Source organism: Carettochelys insculpta, chromosome 1, assembly GCF_033958435.1.
Source record: "Carettochelys insculpta isolate YL-2023 chromosome 1, ASM3395843v1, whole genome shotgun sequence".
NCBI classification, from domain to species: domain Eukaryota; kingdom Metazoa; phylum Chordata; order Testudines; family Carettochelyidae; genus Carettochelys; species Carettochelys insculpta.
Window position 1 is genome coordinate 64,956,455 of NC_134137.1, and position 26,828 is coordinate 64,983,282.

Sequence of the window (26,828 nt, forward strand, 5' to 3'; positions counted from 1 at the left end):
CTGTCCACCTCCCCCAATAAACGCTGATGACTCGCCAGGGCCACAGCAGTAGCTGGGGCCACTGGGTCTCCCGAGTACACCTTGAAAGATGCTTCCAGTGCTGCAGATTCAGATTTAAAGGACTTTTGGCATTAACAGACACCTCTTCCCCGCATTAGACAATTAAATCAAGGGTTTAGTGTAGTAATGCAGAAAAGGCAGAAGTGTTCACTAAACATTTCAGGTCTGTATTTGAGGATAAAAGAGATGATTTCATCACCATATGATGAGAATATAACTATTTCTATTCCAGTAATAACTCTGGAGGTGGTAAAGAAGGTATGGAAGTTAGATTGTTTAAACTCAGCAGATTCATATAACTTGCATCTAAGAGTTTTAAAAGAGCAGGCAGAGGAGCTCACTGGATTTGTAATACTGATTTTCAATATGTTTTGGAGTAGTAGAGAACAGTCCGTGCCACTTTCTGCAGCTCCTCTTGGCCAGGAACAGTGATCCAAAGCCAACAGGCGCCACAATCACCCATACTTATGGAGGTGTAGGTAAATACAGCCTACCATGGGCTAACCTTGGGGAACTGGATCTGGCCAGTGGGCCCCGGCCTAGGAGCTGAGGGAGGGACATATTGCTGCTTTCAGAGAGCCATGTGAAGCCAGACAGAGAACTTACCAACTCCACCAACCACCTCAACCCAGCACCTGCAGTGGTCCTGCATTGGCTGCTTCCCAAGATTCAGTCAGGGACCTATAGCATTCCTCATGTACAGGTCACAGAGAGCACATTTTTGTTTACTGCCTGCAACGTGTCCATGAATTTTACTAAAAATGCCCATGACTAAAACATAGACCAAGGGTCAGCAACCTTTCCGAGGCGGAGTGCCAAAAATTGACCTTTTGACCTCTATATACGGTCCAAGTGCCGGTGATACGTTATAAAGTCACTAATAGTCCCACTTGCAACAGCTTCATTAATAAATAAATGAAGATGCAGAGCTTTACTGTTTAGATGGTGGTTGGTAACACTAGCTGGTCTTTTGTTAATCCACAGGCTGCCTGGGGAGGAGGAGCAAGGCTGGGCTCCCGTCTCACATCCTGATGAAAACAGACTCGCATGCCAGTATTGGCACCCGTGCGAGGGTAGATGACCCCTGACATAGACTTAGCAATTGTTAATTTCTACCTCCGTGTTCAGTTTCTCTTTATCTGTTAGGACAAGGTATAAAGAATTTGCCCACGATATCTGCAACACTTATTGGGTTGGGAAAATGTCATCTATAACATATAGATATTCCAGGATGTTTTAGCATTAACAGTCTCAGCAGAGTAGCCATCTTAGTCTGTATCTTCACAAAACAAAGCAAGCAGCCTTATAGCACTTTAAAGACTAACAAAATTCTTTATTAGGTAGGAAAGACACACTTTTTCAGATTCTGTTCCACAAAAGCTCATTACCTAATAACGAATATTGTTAGTCTTCAGTATAGACACTATGTGTCCTCCAGCATATATCACTCAAAGCTAAGTCCCCCATGATCACGCAGTTTCTTTCCTCCACATTACAGAAAAGTGGTCATACTGTTCCCTAGTGTGGTCTGCAACAGACACCAGCTAACACTTCAGTTTGTACTTTATCTCTTAGGACAGTGATTCATAAGCATTTGAGACATTTTTCTTCCAAGTTATCCCTGACTTAAAATCAGGTAATGCCATTTTTACATGGAGTGATACCCTTTCTGCCCTTTGGTGCAGTTGATTCTTCCTAAAGAGATTATAACCATTTGTTCTGACGTTCCAATTTTAAGTGTTCTGAAGATTGGCTGTTCAACAAGGATTGCCCTTTCTTGTAAGGCTGGAGGACTCTTTGAGGGCAAACTCAATTTTTGTACAGGTTGAACTGAGCTGCCATCTATATGTACATACCATATATCTTTATACCCCTTAGACCTCCTTGATCTTAAGAGGTATCTCCCAAAATTTCCATATTTGTGACCTGGTATCAATTTGTAACTTGCATCTGTGTGGCATTCCTGCTGGTCCTGTTCTCAGCGATGTGCCCATCCTCATCTGTCTCCAGCTGTGCAGGTTGCCTCCAAGGCCTCTTGCCTCTGTTGGTTAGGAACTCTCAAACCTCTTCTCTGGCTTCCTCTTCTTCTGATTCTGTGGTGGCCAGCTCCATTCTTCCTTGAACCTGGGCTCCTGACATTAGCTGCCAAGAAAGGCCACAACAAACTCACATAAGACATGGGCATCAAGTGTAACCTGCTTCGCTAGAAAAATCCCCAAGAGCAATTTACCAGAAAGAGCCATGATAATAAATATTCGCTGCCTAGCTAAAGTGAACCTGGTAACAGAACCTATCCATTGCAGATGAAGGTAAGGCTCTTAACACTTCCTCCAGCCACATCACAGACCCAGTAAGGCTTCTCTGTTGGACCTCCTCCCAAACCTTAGGGAAGAGAAAGGATGAATTACCTCAACCCTCTCAACACAGACTATAGCAAATGAAGCCTGCAACAATAAGGAAATCTACCAAGGAAAATGGGTCCCTCAAATGTTTTTATGCAAAGGAAACCGTCCCAAAATCCTGATAGGTAAATGTCACATAAAATTTCAAACACACCATGTCTGTTTAGTTCAGTAAGAGTCAACCTTGTGCTGATGAAGTCAAACTGGTGGTAGGCTACCATAGCCAAGGCCTTAGTGATTTTACCACCAGGTTTGTTAAAGTGGCGGTAGGGAGTAGGTAGACTGGTCCATGGTGAGGCCCCCCCCCCCCCACCCCGTACAGATTTTTTTGTGAAGAGCAGGGCAAGTCCCTCTGCTTGACTAGTGTGTGTTTCATGAGCAGCTGCACAAAATTAAAAATATAAATCAAAATTGGGTTTTCAAAGGCTAATATTTGTATTCATTTTACATCTTTCTTGGCCTGTCTGATTTGTCATCTCTTAATTGGCATGTGAAATAAACCACCAGCAGGGTCAGTTAAGCTCTTTACCAGCATGTAGCATAAGATACCTAAAGCAATTTGTTTAAATAGAAGTGCACATGGAGCCAGACATCCTATGGTAAGTTTCAATCAGACCGAGTTTTATAGCCAATGACAAAGACCCTGGAAAAGTGGGTTAATAATGAAATCACAGAGGCAATTTTTAGTGCAGTACTAGTGGGATCATAGTAATATTATGTATTATGAGGTAATATATTTGATTCCAGTGCGTTTGAGTATACAGCGTTCCGGCACAGTTTTTCTGTTAGAACACCAGAAAAATTTTCACTGCTAGTCCCGCAGCAGTATGGGGACTGGGGTAGGAGCCCCTGCGTGTCCCTCAGCAGTGTGGGGACCACGAAAGGAGCCCCCACTGTTCCCACAGTAGCTTGGGGCCCAGGGCATTAAAACTGAACACCCTAACCCCTATGAGACATCACCAGACTTGAGTTCTGACACCATTTTTCTAGAAAGAAAGCTCTGGGTCTAAGCATATGGGGTGCATCTACACTAGCAAGTACATTCGAAATTAGGATTGGAAGACCGAGTGCTTTCGAAAGAAGCCACGGAGCATCTATGCTGACTCAGGCTCTTTAATTTCAAAAGAACTCCCAAGTTCTTCGAAGCTGGTCCTCCGTTCCCAGGATGGGAAAAGTGCCCTCTTTCGAAAGATAATTTCAAAAGAGAACAAGTGTAGACATTCTGCGGCTCGCTCTTTCAAAACAGCAGGTTCTCCATGGCCGCTATCAGGTGGCAGGCGGCGGCGCCACTCCCAGCACAAGTGGAGCTCTATGCTCCAGGGTCCAGCTGTGTTTCAGGACACAGGCTCCCAGAAGCCCTCAGGCAGGAAGCTGAGAGCGTGCAGGCAGCAGGGAGCCCACACTGCTGCACAGCCACCCAGAAAGTGCGATGCTCCAGCCCGCCTACTGGCCTCCCTGGCACCATGGCCAGCACCCCTGACCCCTGTCCACCCCAGGAGCCCCCAAGGACACCAGATATTCCTCCCAGGAGGGGAGCCAGGCCCCCAAGTGCCAGGCTGCCTCCTGGACCAGCGCCAAGCTGCAGGACCTGCGCGCCCTCTGGGCAGATGAGGAGGTCCTGCACCAAATGGGGGTCTGGCGCCAAAACGCAGCCGCGTTTGAGCAGCTCACCAAGGGCCTCACCGGCTGGAGTCATCCCACCCAGACCCTGGACCAGGTGAGGTCAAAAGTGAGGGAGCTCCAGCAGGCCTACTGTCGGGCTGGGGACATGGCTGGGCGGTCAGGGGCAATGCCCACCAGCTGCCCCTACTTTAAAAATCTTGACTGCCTCCTTGGGCCCAAGCATGTGGGACCCCTGGCCATGTACCTCAACATGGCAGACCCCCGACGGAGCCAGAGCTGGAGGGGATGGAGACCAAGGGGAGGGACCGCCCCCGACCTCCAGCCACCTGCAGGCAGCCACCACGGATCCTGGACACTGGCGATGACGAGGGCTCAAGTGAAGGGATCCTCATCATTGAAGTCCCCTCGGGCCCATCCAGCCTGGCCTGCTCTGACTGCGCCTCTGCTGAGCGCCTGGAGGGAGCGACAGGTATATACTGTGCATGCGGGCAGCTGCAGGGACGAGGTGCGCAATCAGTGGCCGCAGCCCACCCATGGGGACTAGCCCCATGGCACAGGCAGGCCAGATAGCCCCACCACCCCAGCTTCACAGGGACAATGTGTGGCACTCAGCACCATGAGGCCTGGACAGTACCACAGGCCACCAGGCTGCAGAGGGACCGAGGGGGGCAGGGGATAGCCAGCGCTCCCTCAACCCAGCTAGAGAATCCTGGATGCAGTCCCTGCAGGCCCACAGGGATAGGTGGGAGGGATGGTGGGGGAGGTTCGGGGGCCCCTCACCTGGACTAGTGGCCCATTCCTCTCTCCTTATGTCTCCACAGCTTCAGCAGCTGGCAGACGGACCAGCCCCATGACAAGCCTGGGGAGCTCTACCATGGAGGGTGAGGGGAAGCAGCCCAGGCCCCAGATGAGGACAGCACAGGGCCACCGCAGGTCCCTCCGCCAGCGCCACCAGGCCGAGGAGGAAGAGGCAGGGGACACGGCCCACGTGGCTGCCCTCAGGGAGCTGACGGGCGCCCTGTGGGAGTGGCTTGCCATGGAGCAGCAGGCATGGGACTGGGTGGCGTCCAACCTGGGTGCCCTCACCCAGGCTGTGGTCGACCACCTGGCCCCTGCCACCACTCCATCGCGGGTCACTCCCGCACCCACACCCGCCATCAGCTCCCCACCATCCCCCACACCCCCTCACCTGTGCGTCCCCTCCCCCCAGTGTTTCCCCCCCACCCAATCCCACATCCCCCTGCCTCCCCCACACCGCCTCCCCCCAGGAGGCCAACCTTGAGGCCCTGCTCCTTCCCCACCTCCCACCAGCCAGTTTTGTCCGCCTGGCCCACACCCTGCTGGCCAGGGCTGGCCAGCTGGAGGTCGAGCCCCTGCCCCCCCCTTCCCCTGTGACGAGCCCAGTGTGTGGGGGGGGTGCTGTTGGTCTGCAGCTGCTGAAGTAGCTAAAGTAACTCCCCCCCCCGACTATCTTAGCCACCAGAGGAGACCCCCCCGCGGCAGCAAGTCCACGAGTATCTTAGTTGCTGGGGGTAGACTCCCCCCCCCCACAGCAGCTGCAAGCCCCACTGGTCCCATGCTATGGGTGTGGGGGAGTTGGGGGGGCAGTTGAAGTGACCCTTCCTGAGTATCTTAGCCACTGGGGGAGACTTCCCCCTAGCAGCTGCAAGCCCCTGAATATCTTTCCCACCCTTGGAGCCCTAAACACATGCAAGCCAGGACATGGTGATGCCTGGCAGCATGGTCAGCACCGAACAGCAGGCACATCCTTTTATTGGGTTGGGGGCCACCCACGGGATGGGGCTGACCCTGACTGCGTGGTGCCTGCGGGGGGAAGGGAAGGGGATTCATGCACAAATGTAAACCGATGAGAAGTTTCTCGGCGTCTGATGCAAGCACAACCCCCACAACAGCCTTGTTGCCATGTGATGCAGCGGGGCAGCGACTGGCACCAGGCAGCGCAGAAAAACAAAAAAATGAGTGTAGAGACAGAAGCTTGAACGCCCTGTGGGAGCTATTTGTAATGGGTAGAGGCACTCACAGCGCTGATTGCAAAGACAGAAAGACATTCCTCAGGCTCTCATACAAACACGAGCCCACAGCCACAGGCTTGCTGCTCCCACTTTGAAATTCACAGTCTGCCTGTTACCTAATTCCTGCACACCTGGAGAGCAGCAGCCAGAGCGGAGCACTGAGGGGCATTGTGGGTTACATACGGGACACCTCTGGAGGTTCATACGTTCGAATTTAAGACATGGCACTTCCACACTGGCCTTTTATCCAACTTTCTGAATTCGAGCTTGACGCTGCACCCATCAGGTAACGACGAAATTGTAATCTCAACGTTAGTGCTCCCAAAATCAGGTTAATGGAATTTACAGTGAAGACAGTCAAGTGGTAATATGAAGCTAATTGCCTTAATTTCAAATTTATCTCGTAGTGTAGTGCAGCCAAAATAGTGCACAGCTATTTCAAAACAATGTGTCTACGCACAATACGTCTTTTTCAGACTACAGCACATGGTAGCACTACCGCTTATTTAAAAATATCTCCTATTCCCTATCTATGCAGCCCTATTCCAAAATATCTATTTTGGTATAAGCACTATGCCACATAGAATGAGGTTTACCTAATTCAAAATATGCCATCTGCTATTTCAAAATTATTTCAAAACAGTGGTTTTGCTGCATGGACATTTGCAACGTCATTTCGGAATAGCAGCCATAATTCTGAAATAGCTTTGCTATGCAGACACACCCTAAGGTATTTAGTTTGTAAGCTCTATCCCAATTCAGCAAAGCACTTAAGTCCATCCTCAGCAAAGTCCCGCTGACCTCCGTGGGGCTAAGCACATGCTTAATACTAAGAACAAGCTTAAGTGCTTTGTTGGATCAGAGCCCTAGCAGACCCTCCTGAAGAGAAAGTGATTTTCAATCTAATAAGGTTATCTCAGTGTGAATATTTTAACTACATAAATCAATGTGCCCAGCAGTAGCAGATGACTAATGGGATTATTCTTTCTTTCTTTGTTACCAGAATGATGAATTGACTTTGCCTGTTGCTGAAGATTTTCATCTCCTTAATGCATTGCAGATATGTCGAAAGGACACAAGCTGTCAGGGGCTAGCAGTAACCAGCTCCAAGCAAGAACAGCCCCATCTCCCTCAGGGTGCACTTCATCAGACTCCCAATCTGCTGTTTTGAGCCTCACTGTAGAAAATGTTAAAAAGCTAGAGAAAGAGTTTTTATCTGCAAAGGGAGTTCCTGGTGACCAATCTGTGGAGGAGTATGTTAAGCAGAGTAATCTCTGTTTGCTGGAGAGAGAGTGGCGTGGGGCAGTCAGTGGAGAGGATGTCCCAGATGATGACGATCTGGAAGGAGCTGCCTCTCTCCTTCCAAGAGACCTGGATGCAAAGTACAGGGAAACTCACTTGGAAAATGCTGAAGAAATTTCACACAAAGGCAGCTTATTGGCAGGTATTTGGGCTGGGAGGGGGATTTCTTTTTGTCCTTCGGAAAGGTGTGTTCAGAGGCAGAAAACATGCTTATCCAATGGGAATGCAGCAAAAGGGCATATGGGGATTGCTTTTCAGTGGTGCTCTATGCTGATCTAAATGCTCCCCGTGAAGATACCAGTAAAACTCCCATTGAGGCTTCTGCATCCAGATTTATTCACCCCACTTCAGGTAGCCAGCTTTGGGAAATGGGCCCCCAGTTGCCACATAAACAGATGGATTCTTTGCCTCAGATGTATGTACAGTAAACCCCCAAGATACGCACAACCAAGGAGTGGAGGGAAACCAGGAGCCAGGCTACCCTAGAGCCAGGAAACTGACCGAGGCTGCTGCCTGGTTGCCATCTCCCCTTGACTTGCACAAAAATTAGAGTTACACAGGGGTTGCAAGAAAGCAGCCCCTGCCTAACTCAAGGGTTTGCTGCATTAGGTAGAGAAGGGTGTTGAGCTTGAGGGTGGGGTCAGAATCTAAACCTGACCCCGAATATGAATTTCGCATGCAGCCCCAATGGGAAGGATTTTCAAAAGTGCTCTGAGCTAGCCTGGCTAAGCCCGTTGAAGTCAATGGGAATTTTACGATGTTGGACACAGAGTTAGGACGAGATGGATATTTCTGCAAAACCCATCCCATCCATACAAGGGCCAAACTGATGCCTTAGAACTTTAAGAGTGCTTGAAGTCCAGATGTGAATGCTGTGGCCTATAGCCATTTGGAACTCAGTGAGTCATTCTGTCCTATGGATCCACCAGCAAATTAATAAAGAAACCAATGTCAGGTAACGATAATATTCTAAACCTGTTTGACGGCAACTCTTTTGCTTTATACCCAGCCGTGAGCAGTATTTTATTGATTGTCAGGCAATCCAGACAACCGCACAAAGCAGACAGCTGAAGGAATAAGTGTTGTTAATCTGTATGTATTTTTAAAGTACCTCTTAAGTCACATAAATCTAATTTGCTGATAGTCACTGCTGTGTGACATTGCTTTCAACCAGTTTTCCTCAATTTTTTTTACTTGTATGGATGGAATAAACTTTGTATTGTGCACCAAGGCATGGGTGGATGTGCACCGACACCAGAAACACATGTTGCCCTAGGTGGGAGCTCTGCTAATCATCTGGGCAGCCCCTGAATCTCCCCTGGGTGGCCACCCACATGGGCAACTTGCAGAGAACACGGCTTTCAACCCCTTTTATTTCACCGTAGCCCCCACTCTGGAGTCACTTACCTAACTGATCATAAGAAACACCCAATTCCCTGCTTTCTCACAGCAATGTCAGTCAGAAGGTTTCTGGGGTTCAATTTCGCATGCCTGGTAGGAACATGTGAAATTAAAATACCTGGGGTCAGCAGTCGTCCCCTGCCCTTCTCCCTCTTGCAAGGAGTAAAAGAGGTTGATGGGAAAGTTTCTTCTGTTGACCTCCCCCTGTGAGGATGGCCAGGTAAGTCAATTGTAGATAAGTCAGTTCTAACTATGCAAAGGTTTCCCAACTCATGGGTTGCGACCCAACTATGGGTCCCGATTACATTTGGAAAAGATCCCCAGCTGGGGTGGGGGGCTCCACAGGTGGCAGCTAAGAAGCCATTCACATTGAAATGGTTCTCAACTTCTTAATTGGCTTAACAGCCATCAGGCAGTTAAACCGATCGATAAATTGAGCACCATTTCAGGGAACTGCCCTCCTGCATGTGAAAAAGGTGTGGGGCAGAGAGCTAGGAAGCCAAAGGAGCCGTGCCCAGCTCAGGTGAGGTAGGTAGGGAGGGCTGAGGTTGGGATACTTAAGCCTGGGACTGGGGGCTGAGAGCTGGTCAAGGCTCTGGGCCCACCTGATTCCAGCCATGGGGTCAGCGGTCCGCCCCACACCTGGCCGGGTTTCCTGCAGCTGGTAATGCTGGCCCAAGGCTTCACACCTTAGATGACTGGCAGCCAAAGGGAGCAGAGGTCCCCCGCCCCGCCCCGCACCTGGCCAGAGTTTCCGATGCTGGCTTCCAGCCATACGGGTTGTGGGTCTCCCCCACACTTGGCCAGGGTTCCATGCCACAACCAGCTTCCAGCTGCAGGGGTCAGGGTCCCTGTGACTCCCCTAACCCCAATTATGGGGTCTAAGCCGGGGGAGCAGTTTGGGGATGAGTGTCTTTCCCCCACCACAACTCTGATTAACTACAGTAAATGTAGCATTATTATTTTATTAATACACAGTATTTCCCCTTTTCTGTGAAATAACTATTATGAATATATAAACTTGAGAGGGCACAATTGTATATTCTTGTCTCAGGCACAAAATTAGCTAGTTACAGCTCTGCTCTCTCTTCCCCCCCAACCCCCACCGTCTTTGAATTGCCTTGGGTCACCAAGTCTTCCTGAATTGTCAAAACGGTCCCCGTCTGGAAAAGGAAGACTGGGAACCGCTGCCATAACTAGAATTGCATATCTACAATTGACTTGGATGCCTAGTGTAGACCTCACCTCAGTCTTAGCCTCTCTATGCTCCTCACAGTTCCATGCCCTCCTCCTTGGCACCACTAACAATTGTTTTCAACTAGAGAGACGTGCCTGTTTTGTTCTAGTTAGTTTCAGATCAGTGCCATCCTGCACTGAGAACACACGACTGTGCCGCACCATAAGCTTGACTGGGTCGAGTAAGAAGTCCCCAGGAGTCTGCTGTTTTGATAAATGGACAAAATGCGAGGTTCCTGCCAACTGACAGTCAATTTAAGTCCCTACAGAAACAATTTTACAAGGTACTTTGGGAGATATGGGCAGGTGTTTTCAAACCATATTGGTTTATATCATGTGCAAGGAATTCACTTAGCATGCTGTCAGTGGGAGTTTAAAAGTTGCACTGCTGTAGGTTCGTATTTGTGTGTGTATTATTGGAATTTACATAACATTGCTAACTGTGTGGATGTGGCATACTGCTAGGTTTGTAGAAGAATTCACATAGCACACTGTCATGGCTTTATCTCTTAAAAATGCTTTCAGTCTTAGGAACAGCATATGGTGGAGTAGGACATGCTGCAACGTCTTTATAATCATCAGTGAACAGCAAGGCAAAGTCGATTTGTATGTCTAACTTATTTTTTGAAAATTCTGTCCTCAGTCTCCAAAGGGTTTTTTTTTTTCATGTAACTGATTTCAAAGGTTCCCATGTACAATTTATTATATCATGCAAATACCAAAAGCTCCCATCTAAGTCCGGAATGCTGGCTGAAATACAAAACAGTGGAATAGCAAGAAAATTCAGTATTTCAGTTTCAATGTAAAAAGCCCCTTTGTTCCATGTGACAAGACATATATTTAAAGAAACTTTTTCCCCGTCTTCTCTAGTATTTCAGGCAGATTCTCTATCAACTCTGCATGTTGGTTCTAAGTCGAAGGAATCAAAGTAAGGAGAATAATTGGTAACAATTTTGAATACAATTCAGTCAGCTTACTGTACATTTATGCTATACCTATGATCGTCCTCTGAACATCTAACAGCTGGAGATGTACTGTGCATCTCCAGCATCTACAATCCAGCAGGATCTGCTATATCTGTGCTATTAATAATCTGGAATTTACTTCTGTCTAAGTGAGTGTCTCACAGCTTTCCTTGCTTGCTGTATTAAAAGGGACATTGTCAACCTGTGCAAACATCAGTACGATTTTCTTAAAGGAAAATGCATTCTGCATAGCAGCCCTGGGAGTTGTTGTGTACACATGCATGTATTTTTATGATTTTATTTGACAAAATGTTTTTATAGGTGGGGCAAAATAATGGGCCAGATTCTCGGCTGGCATAAATCAACCCAGCTCCGTTGTTCGTTTCATTAATTTTGATGGAACAAGGCTCGTTTGTATGATCTGAGGATCTGGCCCATTGCTTCAGGCTGTCCTCTATCAATGCCAGACCTGTTTAATCTCAGGGGGCTGGGGAGATAACAGGGCTGCTGGGTAAGAAAATGCAACTTTGGGTCAAAGAAACTGGACCAAGTTAATATCTTTTGTGCTTTTCTTGTCACTGAGGGTACATCTACAGAGCAAAGTTGGCTTATTTCGAAATAGATAAACTTTATCCCACGAGGAACGGTGCCTCTTTCTAGCTATTTTGAAAAAGCTATTTCAAAATAGGGACTGTGTAGACAGGGAATAGAGCCTATTTCAAAATAAGCTACAGTGTGTCCAATAGCTGTATTTCAAATAGTCTCTATCGTGTGCATACGCTCTATTTTGAAATAGCTGAGGGCTATTTCGAAATAAATTTCGTATCTAGCAGAGTTATTTCAAAATAAGCTCTTCCAGAACAGTTTATTTCAAAATAAAGCTGCTGTGTAGACAGAAGCTAAGGATGTATGTGGCCCCTGGATATTACTCCTTTAACTATTCATATTTTACTGATTATTTTCCCGTAGTTAAAAAATGAGCCTTTACATCTAAAAGTCTGTGTGTAACACTGGCCAAAATGGCTACACTCATCTGTTTATAGAGAGAGCTGTATTGTTTTGCCACATGTAGGCAGTGAAATATCTCATCCTGGGGTTTCAACAGAGGCTGTATTTTACAGCCTGGAAGAACTGAAGCAGTCATTGATTCCAAAATTCTGAAAACCTGGGAAAACAGTACATATTCTGCGGCATGTTCTTCCCAGTGCTTTGGGGAGATTGACCACACAACTCCCAAGTGGACTAGTGGGAGATCACAAGATTAAGCAAATGGCTGTTAAAATGCAAGTAAAATCTTATTGGCAATCTCGAAAGTAAAAAAAAACAAACAAACAAACATGAGGAGTGGGAATTTTTTCCCTCCCGAGGGGGATGCATAATTCTAGGACCTAGGATCAGAGCCAGAGAGCTGTCTCAGTGTTAATGTCTGGTCTGGTGATCTGGGCACTAGCCTCAGCCTTGGAGGATATGAATTCAAGAACCTCCTCTGTAGCAACCGTGGAGTGTGATCCTGAGCAGGTTAGTTAGTTTCTCTCTGCTTCTGTTCCACCGCTCTAAGCTGAGATAGCGAGCACCTCCCTGCCTTCACAGCCTGTGCTACAGGGGCACAAATGTTAAAAGAGAGTGAGGTGCTTGGATACTACAGTAATGGGGTCGTAGAAGTACCTTTGATAGATCATTCCTGCATTCCCTGAGGCTTTCGTCGGTTAATATGTAAATTTCACTGTGTCCTGTGCCCAGAATCTTTTAAAATTCTTATCCATAAGATGCCTAATACAAAGGCAGTGATGTGTAACCAGCCTCACTGAATCATTAATGCTGTGGGAGAGAAAAAATCCACTCGCCCTCTGGGGTCACATTCAATCAGCCCCTGGTGCCACTTTTTTCCACCTTGTTTCTCACACACAGCAGCTTACTCAGAAAGGCCTTGAACACCTTTCAGTTATCATTCAGGAAGCCAACCAAATTAACTGTCTGTCTCACAGGGCTGTCAGTTGAACTGGCTGGACAGGAGCCATGTCAGCTCTTTAACACTAGTTCAAAACTATTTCACTCCTTGCCAGTCAATTTTCAGTGGAAATAAAGTGCAGAAAATGACAGGCCTATCCCTCAAACCTCATTGGTTGCTAGTTTGTACTGAGGTCCAGGAGGCCCACCTCCTTCTCACACACACAGTGAGCCCCTGTGTCAGCCTGTGGCACGCACACAATGAGAGTGAATGCTACACTGGAGAGTGGAGCTGAGCTGAGCCATCGGCGTGATCTGAAGATGCAGCTGAATCCTCTGAGATAAAAGGAACAGGGCGTCAATCAGCCCAAATGGAGGTGAGGCTTGATGCACACCTGTGAGATGTGCTTAGTTTAGAACACCCTGGAGAGCAGCGGTCAGGAAAGTGACCACTCAGGAAGCTTGCTCCTCTGCCTTTCGTACACTGGATCCCCATTAGTGTTAGGGAGGTGTTTTGGGACCTGGCTGGGGCTGATCGGTGCCTCTATGTTTTCGTTCACTTCAAAGTTTGGCTTTCTTCAGCACAGTTCTGTGGGCAGACAGTTGCCTCCCATACAACAGATCCATTCCCTGTTAAGTCCAAAGTAACTGGTAATGTGGGTGCCCAACCTGAGACACCTAAAAGGGATCTGGCTTTCAGAGTGCAGCTAGCTTCCCCCCCAACCCCAGCACCAACTATAATCAGGGGCCATTAAGATGCATCAAGCTGGGAGCATTCAAAATCCAGGGGAGGTGCTGGATGGCAGCTAGCATAGTTAATAGTCACCCCAAAAATTGCTGTGGCCTCCCCTCGCAAAGGTCAAACATGGTACATAAGGACATCAGGCTGATGGATCCAGACTATTAGCAGGAGGGATTGAACCTGCAACCATTGGGACTAATTCCCTGTGCTCTACCATGAGAGCTCTCATAGTTAAGGGAGAAGCAGTGGATGTGGTATACCTAGACTTTAGTAAAGCATTTGATACGGTCTCGCATAATATTCTTATCGACAAACTAGGCAAGTCCAACTTAAATCACGCTGCAATAAGGTGGGTGCATAACTGGCTGGCTAATCGCACCCAGAGAGTAGTTGTTAATGGTGCTCAATCCAGCTGGAAAAGCATAACAAGTGGGGTTCCACAGGGGTCTGTTTTGGGACCAGTTCTGTTCAATATCTTCATTAATGATTTGAATATTGGCATAGAAAATACGCTTATTAAGTTTGCAGATGATACCAAGCTGGGAGGGGTTGCAACTACCTTGGAGGATAGGGTCATAATTCAGAATGATCTAGATAAATTAGAGAAATGGTCTGAAGTAAACAGGATGAAGTTTAATAAAGATAAATGTAAGGTGCTGCACTTAGGAAGGAATAATCTGTTTCACACATACAGAATGGGAAAAGACTGTCTAGGAAGGAGTACAGCAGAAAGGGATCTAGGGGTTCTAGTAGATCACAAGTTAAATATGAATCAACAGTGTGATGCTGTTGCAAAAAAAGCAAACATGATTCTAGGATGCATTAACAGGTGTGTTGTGAACAAAACACAAGAAGTCATTCTCCTGCTCTACTCTGCGTTGGTTAGACCTCAGCTGGAATATTGTATCCAGTTCTGGGCACCCCAATTCAAGAAAGATGTGGAGAAATTAGAGAAGGTCCAGAGAAGAGCAACTAGAATGATAAAAGGTCTGGAGAACATGACTTATGAAGAAAGGCTGAAAGAATTGGGCTTGTTTAGCTTGGAAAAAAGAAGATTGAGGGGGGACATGATAGCAGTTTTCAGATATCTTAAAGGGTGTCATAAGGAGGAGGGAGAAAACTTGTTCTTCTTGGCCTCTGAGGAGAGAACAAGAGGCAATGGACTTAAACTGCAGCAAGGGAAGTTTAGGTTGGACATTAGGAAAAAGTTCCTAACTGTCAGGGTGGTCAAGTACTGGAATAAGTTGCCAAGGGAGGTTGTGGAATCTCCCTCACTGGAGATATTTAAGAACAGATTAGATAGATGTCTATCAGGGATGGTGTAGATAGTGGTCAGTCCTGCCGTCGGGGCAGGGGACTGGACTCGATGGCCTCTCAAGGCCCCTTCTGGTCCTAGTGTTCTATGATTCTATGATTCTAAATGGCTGATGGCCGTCAATCAAGGCTGTAGAGCAGGGAGTTTATATTCCCTAGTATGTGGGCTCAGTGCCTCTGGGGTTACAGTGGCATGGTGTTTCCATCCTTGTGGTACTGCTGCTGCTGCCTTCAGGCTGAGCAGCTGGAGAGCAGCAGCTGCTGGCTGGGAGCCCAACTCTGAAGGCAGAGCTGCCACCAGCAGCAGCGCAGAGCTGCAGCAGTCAGAGTGGCATGTGCCCCCAGAATGCATAGCCCAGGCCCATCCCTCCCCAGTTCTCTATCTAGCCAGTCTCAGTCCCACCATTAGGAAGAGGCTGCCACGGGGGTGAGCAAAATCAGGCCTGGGGGCCACATCTGGCCCACCCAGCTGATTAACTCAGCAAGCCTACTTATCCCTCCCCCACTTTGTTCCGCCTGCAGCCCAGCTGCTCCTAGGAGTCTCCTGCTAGCTGTGCAGAGGGAGAGGGGGAAGAGGGAGGAGATAGGCTGGTGCTGAAATCAGGGTGTTACCCATCTCTGCAGAGCAGGGATGGGCGGGGGGAGACCCACAGCGGAGCTGCTCCAGTCTGAAGCATGGATGGTAAGAGACTCAGGAGTGCAGAGCAGAGTAGGACATATTCCCTTTAAGAGAATGAGGGTGGCTTCTCTCAGAAACTTACCCAACAGCAGCCAACACACACACACACACACACACACACACACACACACACACACACACGGTGTGTTACTGTTGCACATACCCTGCCTGTGCCACACACCCAGCCAGTCACACATGCACTGCAGCACACACTTAGGCTGTGTCACAAAGTCTGTCTCACACACAAGTGTTTCACACTCACACATTCGGCCTCTCTGCGTAGCTCCCAGCCCCACCCCTTCTGCCTGAGGCCCCACCCCTTCCATGGAACCTAGAGCTGGCCTATAAGCGGTACCAAAAATCTTCAGTGGCCCCTCTGCAAAAATTATCCTCCCTCTCCCCACCCCCGCCCGGGCTGGCACCGCTGTTGCAGAAATCACTTGTCATTTGTGAAAAATTTGGCTTGTGTCTTACTTCAGTGAATGCTTCAGATGCTTGTTCTGCTCTGGTCACCAGCAGTAATGTAAAAACCCGCCTGCTGTGGCCTTTCTGCAGAAAGTCTGTTGGTGGAGCTGCTTCTCACAGAAGAATATGTGCAGTGGAGGATGTGGGGACCCAGACAGAATGGAGTTATTCAGACAAATCCCTGGCCTTCTTGGAGAATGGTGAGCATCCAACTGCAGCACTGGATTGAACATCCAAAACGCTCTGCTTTCCGAAGAGTGAAACGGTGGGTTTGCTTTCAAAAATGGCTTTGTGGCCCCAGTAAAAAATGCAAAATTTTATTCAGCCAGAACGCTGATGTATTTGAAGCTTTTTGACAGGAGGATAAATGGCTCTCATTCCCAATTTGCTAATGTGCGTTGCCCTCCAGTGCAGTGCATCTACACTTGAACAGCTGCCTTTCTGCAGCCAGGTTTGTTTTGCCTTGTATTTTAGTGGGATTTTATGCAAAGCTGGGATCATCTGGCAGCATCCAGAACCAACCCTAGACTGGCATTAGATGTAGGCTAGAATTCAGAACCCAGGCTAAATTGGAGCCAGGTTTCCCCATGAGATCGGATGAGGTGTAAACTGCTTGCAAGAAGCATGAACAGCAGCAATGCATTGAGTCATGATCTTTCGCATATAGATTCCAATCTCCCAAGGTTCAGGGAGCCTGCAGGAAATGGGCAAGGCTCCCTGAGAGACTGACAGGAGTCAGACACCAAGGTTGCAGTATATGAAAGAGAGCTGAATGAGAGCTGATCCTTGGGCCTGTACCCCTCTCAGCCAGACTGCTGTCATTTTCATGGCCTCAGTTGGCTGATGGCTCCCTCCTGTGGCCAGTCTGCTGGGGTGTGTGGAAACCAAGACAAAATCAACAAGGACACTTGGGATATGTCTGCATGGCAATTAAAAACCTGTAGCTGCCCAAGGCTCATGGGGGGGTTGTCTAAGGGCCTGTTTAATGGAGGTCTTATAGACTCTCTGCCTTGGGCTGGAGCCTGATCTCTGGAACACTCCCACCTCACAGGGACCTAAAGCCAAGACTGCAGCTTCAGCTTGACCCTGAACATAGGTAGCCTTCAGCAGACTTCAGACCTAGAAACCTTCTAATTATGGGGAGCTCCTTGCTGCTCACATTTCCAGCCGTATCCCCATGACCATTATAGATTTCTTCAGGCTAATGAGTCCCTGGTCCCTCACTCATAGCTCCTGCTTCATAATCGCCTTCCTGGCCGGGAAAGTTCACTTCACGCAGGAGGTCCTTAAAACTTCTGCCATAATGGACTCCCAGTCAGCTGGTTGAAAAATGGGCCTCTTCTCCCAGATGCCTAGGAACAGGATAGGTCTCTTCAATAACTGGCAGGGGCCTTCTTGTCCTCTTACACTACTGTGACGCCAGTAGTTTCAGTGGACTTCATCTGACCTCTGCTGGTATGAGATCAAAATTAGGCCCTATGTGTCTGCCTTTAAGAGGAACGGGCCCTTTCAAAGGGCGACTGTTGCAGAGCCTGGGGAAAAACTGGGGCACTCAAGCCCCAGCTGAGCTAGGTTGTCGGTCATGCCACTGGAAACGTACGGTGTACTATTTTTGTGCCTCTCTGACAGAAAGTGCATTACCAGTGCCAACCTATCACAGCCCGCCTCTGAATCTATCAGACGCTTAGCAAGCAAGACAAAGGGAGTTAAGTTATTAGGGATAGCTTTTGTCAAAGATGTGCAGGTTGTGCTTTGAGGCAGATGTCTTGGGCGAAAGTGCACAGGATGTCAGAGAACTGGAATTCATTGAATAATTATGTTTATTTCTCATAGTTTATTAATAATTTAAACCCAATCTAGGTGTTATTGATCCATCATTGAATCTCAGATTCGTTTCGTATCTCTAGTCACAGAAACAGTAAATTGAATTTCCCTTCTACCTCCTAAGCTTACTTCATAACTAAAACATGATCTTTAAGCTATATCAGTAATCGGAGAGGAGAAGAGGAGCCGAGAAGATGCCGATGGCAAGGGGAGTCCTGAGCCCGTACCAGGTCAAGGTGAGGAAAACTAAGGGCTGGATTCCAATACACGTTCTCATGCTATGTCTCAGGCCAGGTCTACGTTAGGAAATAAAATTATCACGTAGCTGAAGTCGACATATCTAAAATCAATATTTGCTGCCATCCCCACAGCGGGAAGTCGACAGGCAGAGGCAACCAGTGCGAGGATTGCGGGGGGGGTGGCCAAGTGCCCTTGCCCCATCCCTGCTCTGTCTATGTCCTACCCCTGCCCCACCCATGACCTCCCCTCCCACACCTGCTCCACCTGTGCCTTGATTGCTCCCCTCCCCGTCCCTCCCCTCCTATTCCCACAGAAGCACTGCACTGCTTCCCATGCATGTGGGGACAGCCCCCCTTGCTGCCCTGGGCTGGTGCAGCCTAGGAGTAGCGCTGCGGGGGAGGGGTGGGGCTGCCCCCATACTCATCAGAAGCAGCACAGCACTTACGGTGAGAGCGGGAGGTGACACAGGGGATGCGTGTGCCCCCTGTGCACTCTCACGTGTCACCCATGTAGATGGGAGAAACTCTCCCGTCAACCTCCCTTATTCCTCACAACTGCAAGGAGTCCCAGGCCCAGGACCCTTGAAAATCAATCTCTGCACCATCAACACTGTGGTAAGTGCAGGTGTGTGCTTTCCTGGCCTAGAACCGGGCCCAGGAAATCCAGAAGGGCCACTGCCTCCAGCAATACTGCCCAGCCAGTGTATTTACAGTACACACTGAACGATATGAGCAGCAATGTACCAAGGCCTACCTTTGATAATAAACTTGGGCTATGCACTGCCTCATGTAGCTGTTTGCGCTGTGCCTGGCACAGTGGGGTCCTCAGCCAGGACTCTTTGCTCTGACAGTGTGCTACTGTGTGTGACGAGGCCATGTGCACATGTATGCCTTTGGGGATGGATTCACCAGCAGGGCCCAGCTGCTTTGCATCACCCTAGGGCTACAAACTCAAAGTAACCCGCTGCTGAGCTGGGTTTACTGTGGCTTTGCCTTTCCAGAGTGGCACAAAGCACTGGAGGTTTCCAGTGAATTTGGACAGCATGAAAAAATGTGTGAGATAAGTCTGAAAACCTAGGAGCTTTTGAACTACAATGTCCAGCAAAATAAACCGGTTATTCTTCATAAAATAAACTGTTTAAAAAAATAATTTTAGCTAGGTCTGGAACAAGCAATGATTGCACAGGGACATTTGTTCCTCTCTTAGGACAGCAGAAATTTTAATCAACACCACAGCAGGAGGTATCACATGTGGCAGGATATTGAATGAGTCAGTGGTTAGGAAAGTGTCAAGTCTCCAGCCCCACGAGGGGTGCCAAGAACCGCCATGGACCAGATGAAATTAAAAACAGGCCAGAGTTTGCACGCAGGCCATAGGTTCCCCACCCCTGCTGGATGCAAATATATATCTGTATATCATGCTTTAGTGAGGGATGATTTACTTGGGGTTGGTCCTGCTTTAGGCAGGGGGCTGGACTAGATGACCTCCTGAGATCCCTTCCAGCCCCAGGATTCTATGGTTCTATGATAATGGACTCATCTTAGGTGACGAACCTTGTCTGTTTGGCCCATAACATTCTGTGTTCTGAAGCCCCACAGAGCTAAGTGCCAGATTTATAAAAATCTGTGTAGAGGAAGGGAATGTTCTTATTGACTGATGAATGGGCCACAAGGTATTCCTGTAAGGCCTCCTAGAGTGTGATTCAGTCATATTCCTGTGTAAGGTCCTTCCATGAGCTGATGGGAATAAGGGGACTTTGAAGTAGGCAGGGTCCTTTCAAAAAGGAGCCCCATCGGGACGAGCCGCCCAGCGGAGAGCTGCGTCAATTCCGAAGTGCCGCGGCCGCCCGCATGCTAATGAAGCACTGAATATGCATTTCAGCGCTTCATTAGTAAATTTCGAAATGGCCATTTGCATGGCCACTTTGACGTTTGGAGCTAGTGTAGACATAGCCTTGGACAATAGGGAAGGACTTTTATCCCCATTTTGCAGATGGGGAACTGAAGCACGCAGAGATTAAGTGACTTGCCTAGGTTTAGCTAGGGAGTCTGTGTCAGAGGCAGGAGATGAATCCCAGTATCTTGAATCACTGTAAATGACTCAACTATCCTTCCTTTGTGACTAAGAAGGGATTGTAATGCCAACAGACCTGGGTCACTGGCACCAGGGATTGAACTTGTGGTCATAGGGTCTAAAGCCCTTCACTCTACTGCGTGAGCTAAAGGCTGGCTGGCTCTCAGCTGAGAGCTGTAGAGCAGAGATTTTGCTCACCCTAGTATGAGGTCTCAGTGCCTCTGGGTACTATATGCTTCCCAGGGCCGAGGAACCACAGCCTGTGCTTCTGAGACCTTCCAGCAGCTTTTGCCCCAACATACCGCTTGTAACACCAACACATGTAGGTCACCAGCCCTAGAGATTGAACTTTTGATCAGAGGTTCTAAAGCCCTGGGCTCCACCACATGAGCTAAAGGCCAGCTCCCTCTCAGCTGAGAGCTGTAGAGCAGAGACTTCACTCACCACAGTATGAGGGCTCAGTGCCTCTGTGTACTACAGGATTATAACCAGCCATTTTGTGATTTCAGCCCTTTCAGTCTTATAAACCTCTTGCTCCACAGCCTCCTAGGACCCAAACTGCCCAGCTTGTTGAGCCTTGCGCCCAGCCTCCAAGGCGCGCCTCCAGTTTAGATCAATAACAAAGCAGAGAGATGGGCTTTTAATACTTCTTCTCTATCCCTCTTGGCCTCTGTTTGGAACTGTGTCTTCCCAGCTCTGTGGAATCATGGACAAAAAGAGGGCAGTCAGGCTGACAGCCAAACTCCCTGCCACAGGGCCACCCAGAGTGCATGGTTTGGCTAGACAGAATCAATCTGCACTTCCTGGGGGTAGCCAGGTTTGTGAGTGTGGACATGGGGGGGGGCCACTGGCCACATGACCCTCACAAACCCAAGGAAAGACCTGGGCAAACTCCCTTGGCTCCAGGCCCTTCCTCTCCCTGCCACTGCTCGACCCGCACCCTGCCTGTGCCCCGCCTTTGCTCCCTTGAGTGATGTGGCCCAGCAGAAAAGCAGGACTCGGAGTCTGGTGCCAGCAGCGGGGTCCAGCCCCCACACTCGCATGCTTGCTCGCTCCCCTGGCTGAATTGCTCTACTTCTCATGGCAGAGTGCAGGGACAGTCCCACCCCTTCCCCAAGCAGCACTTCAGGAGAGCAGAGCTAGCTGGGGCTGTGCTGCTCTGTTTCCTCCACCACTGCCAGTGAGTCCGGGGGCGGGGGGAGGAGACCCCTCCTAGGGGTTGCCAGGCCCCCCACGAGTCTTCCTAGATGCCCAGGGACTCTGGCCCCACTGGCTGTTAGCTGGCCCCTGGCCCCTCCCTCCCATGGTGATTGGTGCATTTATTTCCTCATGTCCCCTGTGTGTCACCCCTGGGTGAGGGAGACTTATCTGTCACTGTTACGGGTCAGGTTCCCAACTCCAGCATCCATGAGCACACCCCTCCAGGCCTAAGCGGGTCCCACTCTCACTCTCTAGGATAGCAACTCCCTGAGGCTTCTGGGAGTCCCCCTGGAGCGTCCAGCCCCCAGGCCACAGGACACTCCCAGGAGCTACAGATTTACTGCTTCCAAAGCAGCCGTACATCCCAGTTTACCAATTCTGCCTCAGATCGTCACTCTGCCTATCACACAATCCACAGGCGTGTTCAAAGTGAAAACCAGTATAAATTTATTTAACCAAGTATACAGTTCTAGGGCAGCAAGTAGATGTACTGGAAGCAAATGGGCACATGTAAAATAAACTTGTAACACACGGTCTACAACCTAGACAATTAACTAGACACTCTCCTGTCTTACAGAGAAATGCTCATCCAAAATCCTTCTAGTATTTTACAGCCAGGCTTGGCTGTTATTGTCCATGTATAAGCTGTGACCCAGGGTGTCTGCACCTCCTCCTACATCAAAACAATGCCTTGTCTTTTTAATATGCCGGATTCCCACGTGCTGGTTGTCTTGTCCTGTATAGTCCTTACTTGTGGATTTCACGTCCTGTAATCAGCATCTTAGTATGCAAATAAGCCTGCATTGATATTAGCATAGTATCCAATGCCCAGATAGGGAGATAAGCGTCTGGTACCCACTCCCACAAAAGGGACTCTCTGAGTCATGTCAACACTGCCTGGTTGTCTGCCTTAAGCACATAACTTTATAACTCCTTAAACATTAGCTGGGCATACATTTTGCAATTGCTGTGGCAACCAGTGGGCAATTAGCTCTCAATGGAGACCTCACATGCCACTTGTTGATGAATTAATGTGAACATCTCCAACTCAGAGGTTCCCTGTAAAAAATCTATGCACCTCCTGTTTCTTCTGTCAGCTGGCACCAACAGGTGCCTGGATCACAGTCTGTTCTGATACTAATACAGTTACTTTATAAGAACTTACCTAGTTTTATGTTTAGGGACATAAAATAATCTCCATCTGGATTTGGGAGGTAACTTCCATCCCATGTTCTAATGCTTCATGGTTACCCAGGCAGGGGTGCTGAAAGCCAGCTCACAAAACTGCAAAGCAGGTGTATTCGAAAGCAGTGTGAGAAAGTGCAATTCCCACTCCCACCACAGGGGTGGAGCCCAGCTCTGGGAGTCGAAAGAACTGTGAAATAATGCTAGCTTCTTTCTCATAGCACCCACAGACTTTTCCCAGAGAAACCTGGAGGGCTTGCAACACCTATTGTACCCCAGTACAATGCTGGGGATTTTCTCTTCTCCAAAACATTCAGTTAAAATATTTTTCAAAGCTGGGAAACAAAACTATATGGGTCATTATCCTACCCCAATATATTGTTGCTATGGGTGCGTCTGCACAGCAAACTTATTTCAGAATAACGGCCACTATTCCGAAATAACGTTGTGAGCATCTACACAGCAAAACCCTATTTTGGAATCATTTTGAAATAGCGTGTGGCTTATTTTGAACTCTGTAAACTTAATTCTACGAGGAACAGCGCCTAGTCTGAAATAAATATTTCGGCATGAGGGCTGTATAGGTAGGAAGTAGGGGCTATTTCAAAATAAACTATTCTGGAATAGCTTATCCCAAGATAATGCTACTCTGTAGACATAACGTATTTCTGACAAGAACCCCCAGAAACATGCTAATCTGAAATAGGCTCTGTTGAGTGTAGGCACACTATTTTGGAATAAGTTTCACTTATGTTAGGGCTTCCCTATAGCATGGAGGCATTATTCCAGAATAGCTTATTTTGGTATAATAACTCTAGAATGAGCTAGTCCAGAATAACTCTGTAGTGTAGACATATCCTATGTCAGACAAGGGCCTTGGCCACACACCATGTGGCTCAGAACAGTCAGCGAACTGTCAGACCAACTCAAAACCCAAACTCTGCTTTTATGTTTCAGACGTTGCAGTGCTTTTTACCGACAGAAATGCAGAAAGTGAGGCAACAGAGTCTGAAGAAGGAAGTGAAGAAAATATGCAAACAAAATCAGAAGATCAAGGTTGTAGAGTCTCCACCAGTGGCACTTTTTAAAACAAGACCGGAGCTTTTTCTATAAGAAAGGCTCTAGGTGAAAAGAAATCATGTTGAGGAAATTCTGTGACTTGTGTTATGCAGGAAGGCAGACCGGCCTGGGAACCTATGAATAGACCCAGTCACTGTAAATTGAAGTGGGATTTTTAAGGGTGGTGGGCGCCTAACTCCCATTGAACTAGCCTCCTTTGAAATTCCCTCCTTGTTGCTATAGATTAGAGATGGCTAACACTCCACAGTCATGGAGATAAATCACCCTGTCTAGGAATATTGTTCAAGGCAGCAACCAAAGTGAGAGAGGTTTTGGAGCCTAAGCAAGAGAATTCTGGCAAATGGGTGGGGATCTAAGCAAGGTACATGTTACTTTGGGCTTGCCTATTTGATAATGTAATATTTGACCCTTTCCCTTCTTATCACACTGTCATCTTCCAACTTCACTCCTCTCCCCTATGTACCGGTCCTTCCAGCATCCATCCTACCAGGATGTTCCTAAAATCCAAGCACACAAGATGCTCAATGGAATTCAAAGTATGGCTTAAAATGCCTTAAACAAGAAAGTATAAGTAACCTATGGAACTCACTGCTGCAGGATATTGAGGCAACTAGAGTAACAAGAGTCAAAATGCATTAGATTTTCCAGGCAGTTATGCCTCTGTCAGTCTTTTTGAGGAGGTCAGCCCATGGACCTCTGCTGTGCATTCCCGTTCTCTGACCTCTCAGCCACCTCTCCTGAACCTGTCTGACTGTTTAAAGGAGGAATCCTACCATACCCCTTCTCCAATCTCATCTTAAAACCCTTAGCAACATGTGGCCTCCCTTCATAGTTTCTGCGCACTGCTGGGAGGACAGGAAGCTGCCAACCATGAAAGGTGAGAAGAGGCTTAGGCTGGGGAGAAAGGAAAAATGAGAAGGAGAATGTGGGGAAGTCAGAGAATGGACGATAAATCTGAGAGAGGGGGAGAAAGAGAGAGTAACTGGGAGAGGAGGATGAAAGAAAAGATGGGGGAAGAAAAGACTGTAGGGAGGGAGGAGGAGGCGGAGGTATAGGGAATGAGGGGAAGAGGAAGGCAAGGATGAAGAGTGAGTGAGGGAAAGAGGGAATGATCAGTAGACGGAAAAAACATAAAAGGGGGAAAATTAATTTGAGGCAAAATGGGGAGAAAAAGAAACAGGTAGCAAGCACAGCAAACACAGGGAAGCAAAAGAACAAGGCAGATGGGCACAGCAAGTTAATTGTTTTCATTGTTCCGCAGACAGTTTGGTGCCAAAATGTTACATAAAGCCAAATCGGAGTCTCTTTTTATATCTGTAGTCTCTAGCGGAGCAGGCTAGGAGGAAGGCATGGGGGTAGCAGCCTGCTTTCCCTCAGTTTGGGTTGTCTTGCTTGTGTTCTATAGGGTGCTGTTGCTAATGTCTGTGTATAGCTCTGTCGTTGTCAGGTAGGAAGCAGTTGTGCGAACCTGTGTCCTGGAGTTCTGCTGTGCAGCCTTTCTTGATACTTTAATAGAATGTAATTTCACAGTGGCAAGCTAGTTACATGGCTGGATTCCAGACAACCCCTTCCCGGTGTAGCCTCTCTTCCAGCCCCATTAACCTCCACCCACACACAGGACACTTTAAGTGAAACGTGTTAGAGTCTACAGAAATGGAAGGCATTGGACCTGAGATTCCAAACGGTAATGGGAGAAGCTCCGTGGAAATCTTGCTCAATTTTTTCCTTTCTTTCACCACAGAGTCCCCACTTTTGCTTTGTTGGAATGTATCTGAATAGGATTCACATCTGCAACCGCACTGGCAAAGTTGCAGATTATACAGGCTATCAAGCTTTATGCTTCAGAGCTTACCATGATTATCACCATGGTGGGGAGAGGGGGGTAAAGTCAAAAATTGGTTTCTTTCATGCTATTATAGGACTGACCAGGTGTATACGTGAGGGGGAATGGGTTTGCATTAACCAGGAGTATCAATTATACGTCGCTATCAGAAACAAAGTACTTGATTGACTGAACCAACAGCCAGTTCCACTGCGATATTCCCTTTATCTCTACAAATCTAACTCTTCAGCCATGCCTGAATCTGGCCATGTGACACGGAGGTCATCTGACTACATCATCCAAGCAAGTTAGCCACTAAAACATGCCACATTTGTTCTTTCTCTGTAGCTGTGAGAGCTGAAAGTGATGCAGCTGGAGGACAAGACAAGTCAGGTGTGGGAGGTACGCCAGAATGTGTGACCATGTAGGCTTCTGGGAGACAGTTGTCTGCTCAGCGCAGTCAAAAGATCAAATCAAGCATAAAGCTTTGAGTTTTTCATCACTGCTTTTCCTTAGGGAAGGTCCAGTGCTGACTAGTTACAGAGCCCAAATAACTGCTGTCTAAGACATCTGGAACAGGAAGCTCCACAGGAAAAGTAAGGACCACGTCTTTTAAACAGCTGAGTGCCCCCTGCCAAAAACTGCGCTGATTCAATTCCTTCTCAGACTGACATGAGTTGGGGATGCTCAGGATTTTTTAAGCGGCATCGAGCACTTTGCAAGATCAGTCCCTCAGGTGAGAGGGAGCGTGTCTTGGCAGGACTGGAGGTTTCAAGGGGGTTTGAGTAATCTGAGGACTAAGGATGATTTTCACCATGAGGGAGACAGAAGGAGTTGGCAGGTGGAAAAGGGGTGGTTTGAGGGCAGGCAAGTGGTGGGCAGTGCAGTGTATTCCAGAGACACCTCTGATTAAGGAATGCCCTTGATCTTGCACGAGTTGAAAACAACAGCCAGGCTGGGCCCAGCAAAGATTTTCAGACTTGCTGAGACCTCTGGTGGACCTAGAATCTATATCTGCAAAGGCCACGCTGCAGGCCAGAAGCAAGGGTAGAAAAGAGAGGCTTTGATGGGCAGGAAATGGAACGGGTACCTGGGTTCAGGTAGGTCTCAGGCTGATATACAGCACAGGGGCTGGCGTGGTATTAAAGGACACCTGGCTATTGGGTTCTCACCCATCGTTCTTGACCCTTCCATATGCTTGTGAGTGAGGCCGGAGGTTCAGACAAGTTCTTATT

General features: G+C 48.0%; 1 protein-coding gene across 1 annotated transcript in view; it reads left to right on the forward strand.

Annotated features, from left to right (window-relative positions):
- The first annotated feature begins 4,370 nt into the window (after nt 1–4,370).
- The window catches only part of ERICH6B (glutamate rich 6B), a 59,818-nt gene continuing 37,360 nt past the window's right edge, over nt 4,371–26,828 (forward strand). Inside the window, exons 1-8 of the mRNA XM_074984474.1 lie at nt 4,371–4,554; nt 4,907–4,966; nt 7,179–7,562; nt 10,928–10,985; nt 16,260–16,369; nt 18,149–18,229; nt 23,649–23,747; nt 25,942–26,005. Coding sequence (XP_074840575.1) covers nt 4,371–4,554; nt 4,907–4,966; nt 7,179–7,562; nt 10,928–10,985; nt 16,260–16,369; nt 18,149–18,229; nt 23,649–23,747; nt 25,942–26,005 — 1,040 coding nt within the window. The remainder of the gene's footprint in view (nt 4,555–4,906; nt 4,967–7,178; nt 7,563–10,927; nt 10,986–16,259; nt 16,370–18,148; nt 18,230–23,648; nt 23,748–25,941; nt 26,006–26,828) is intronic.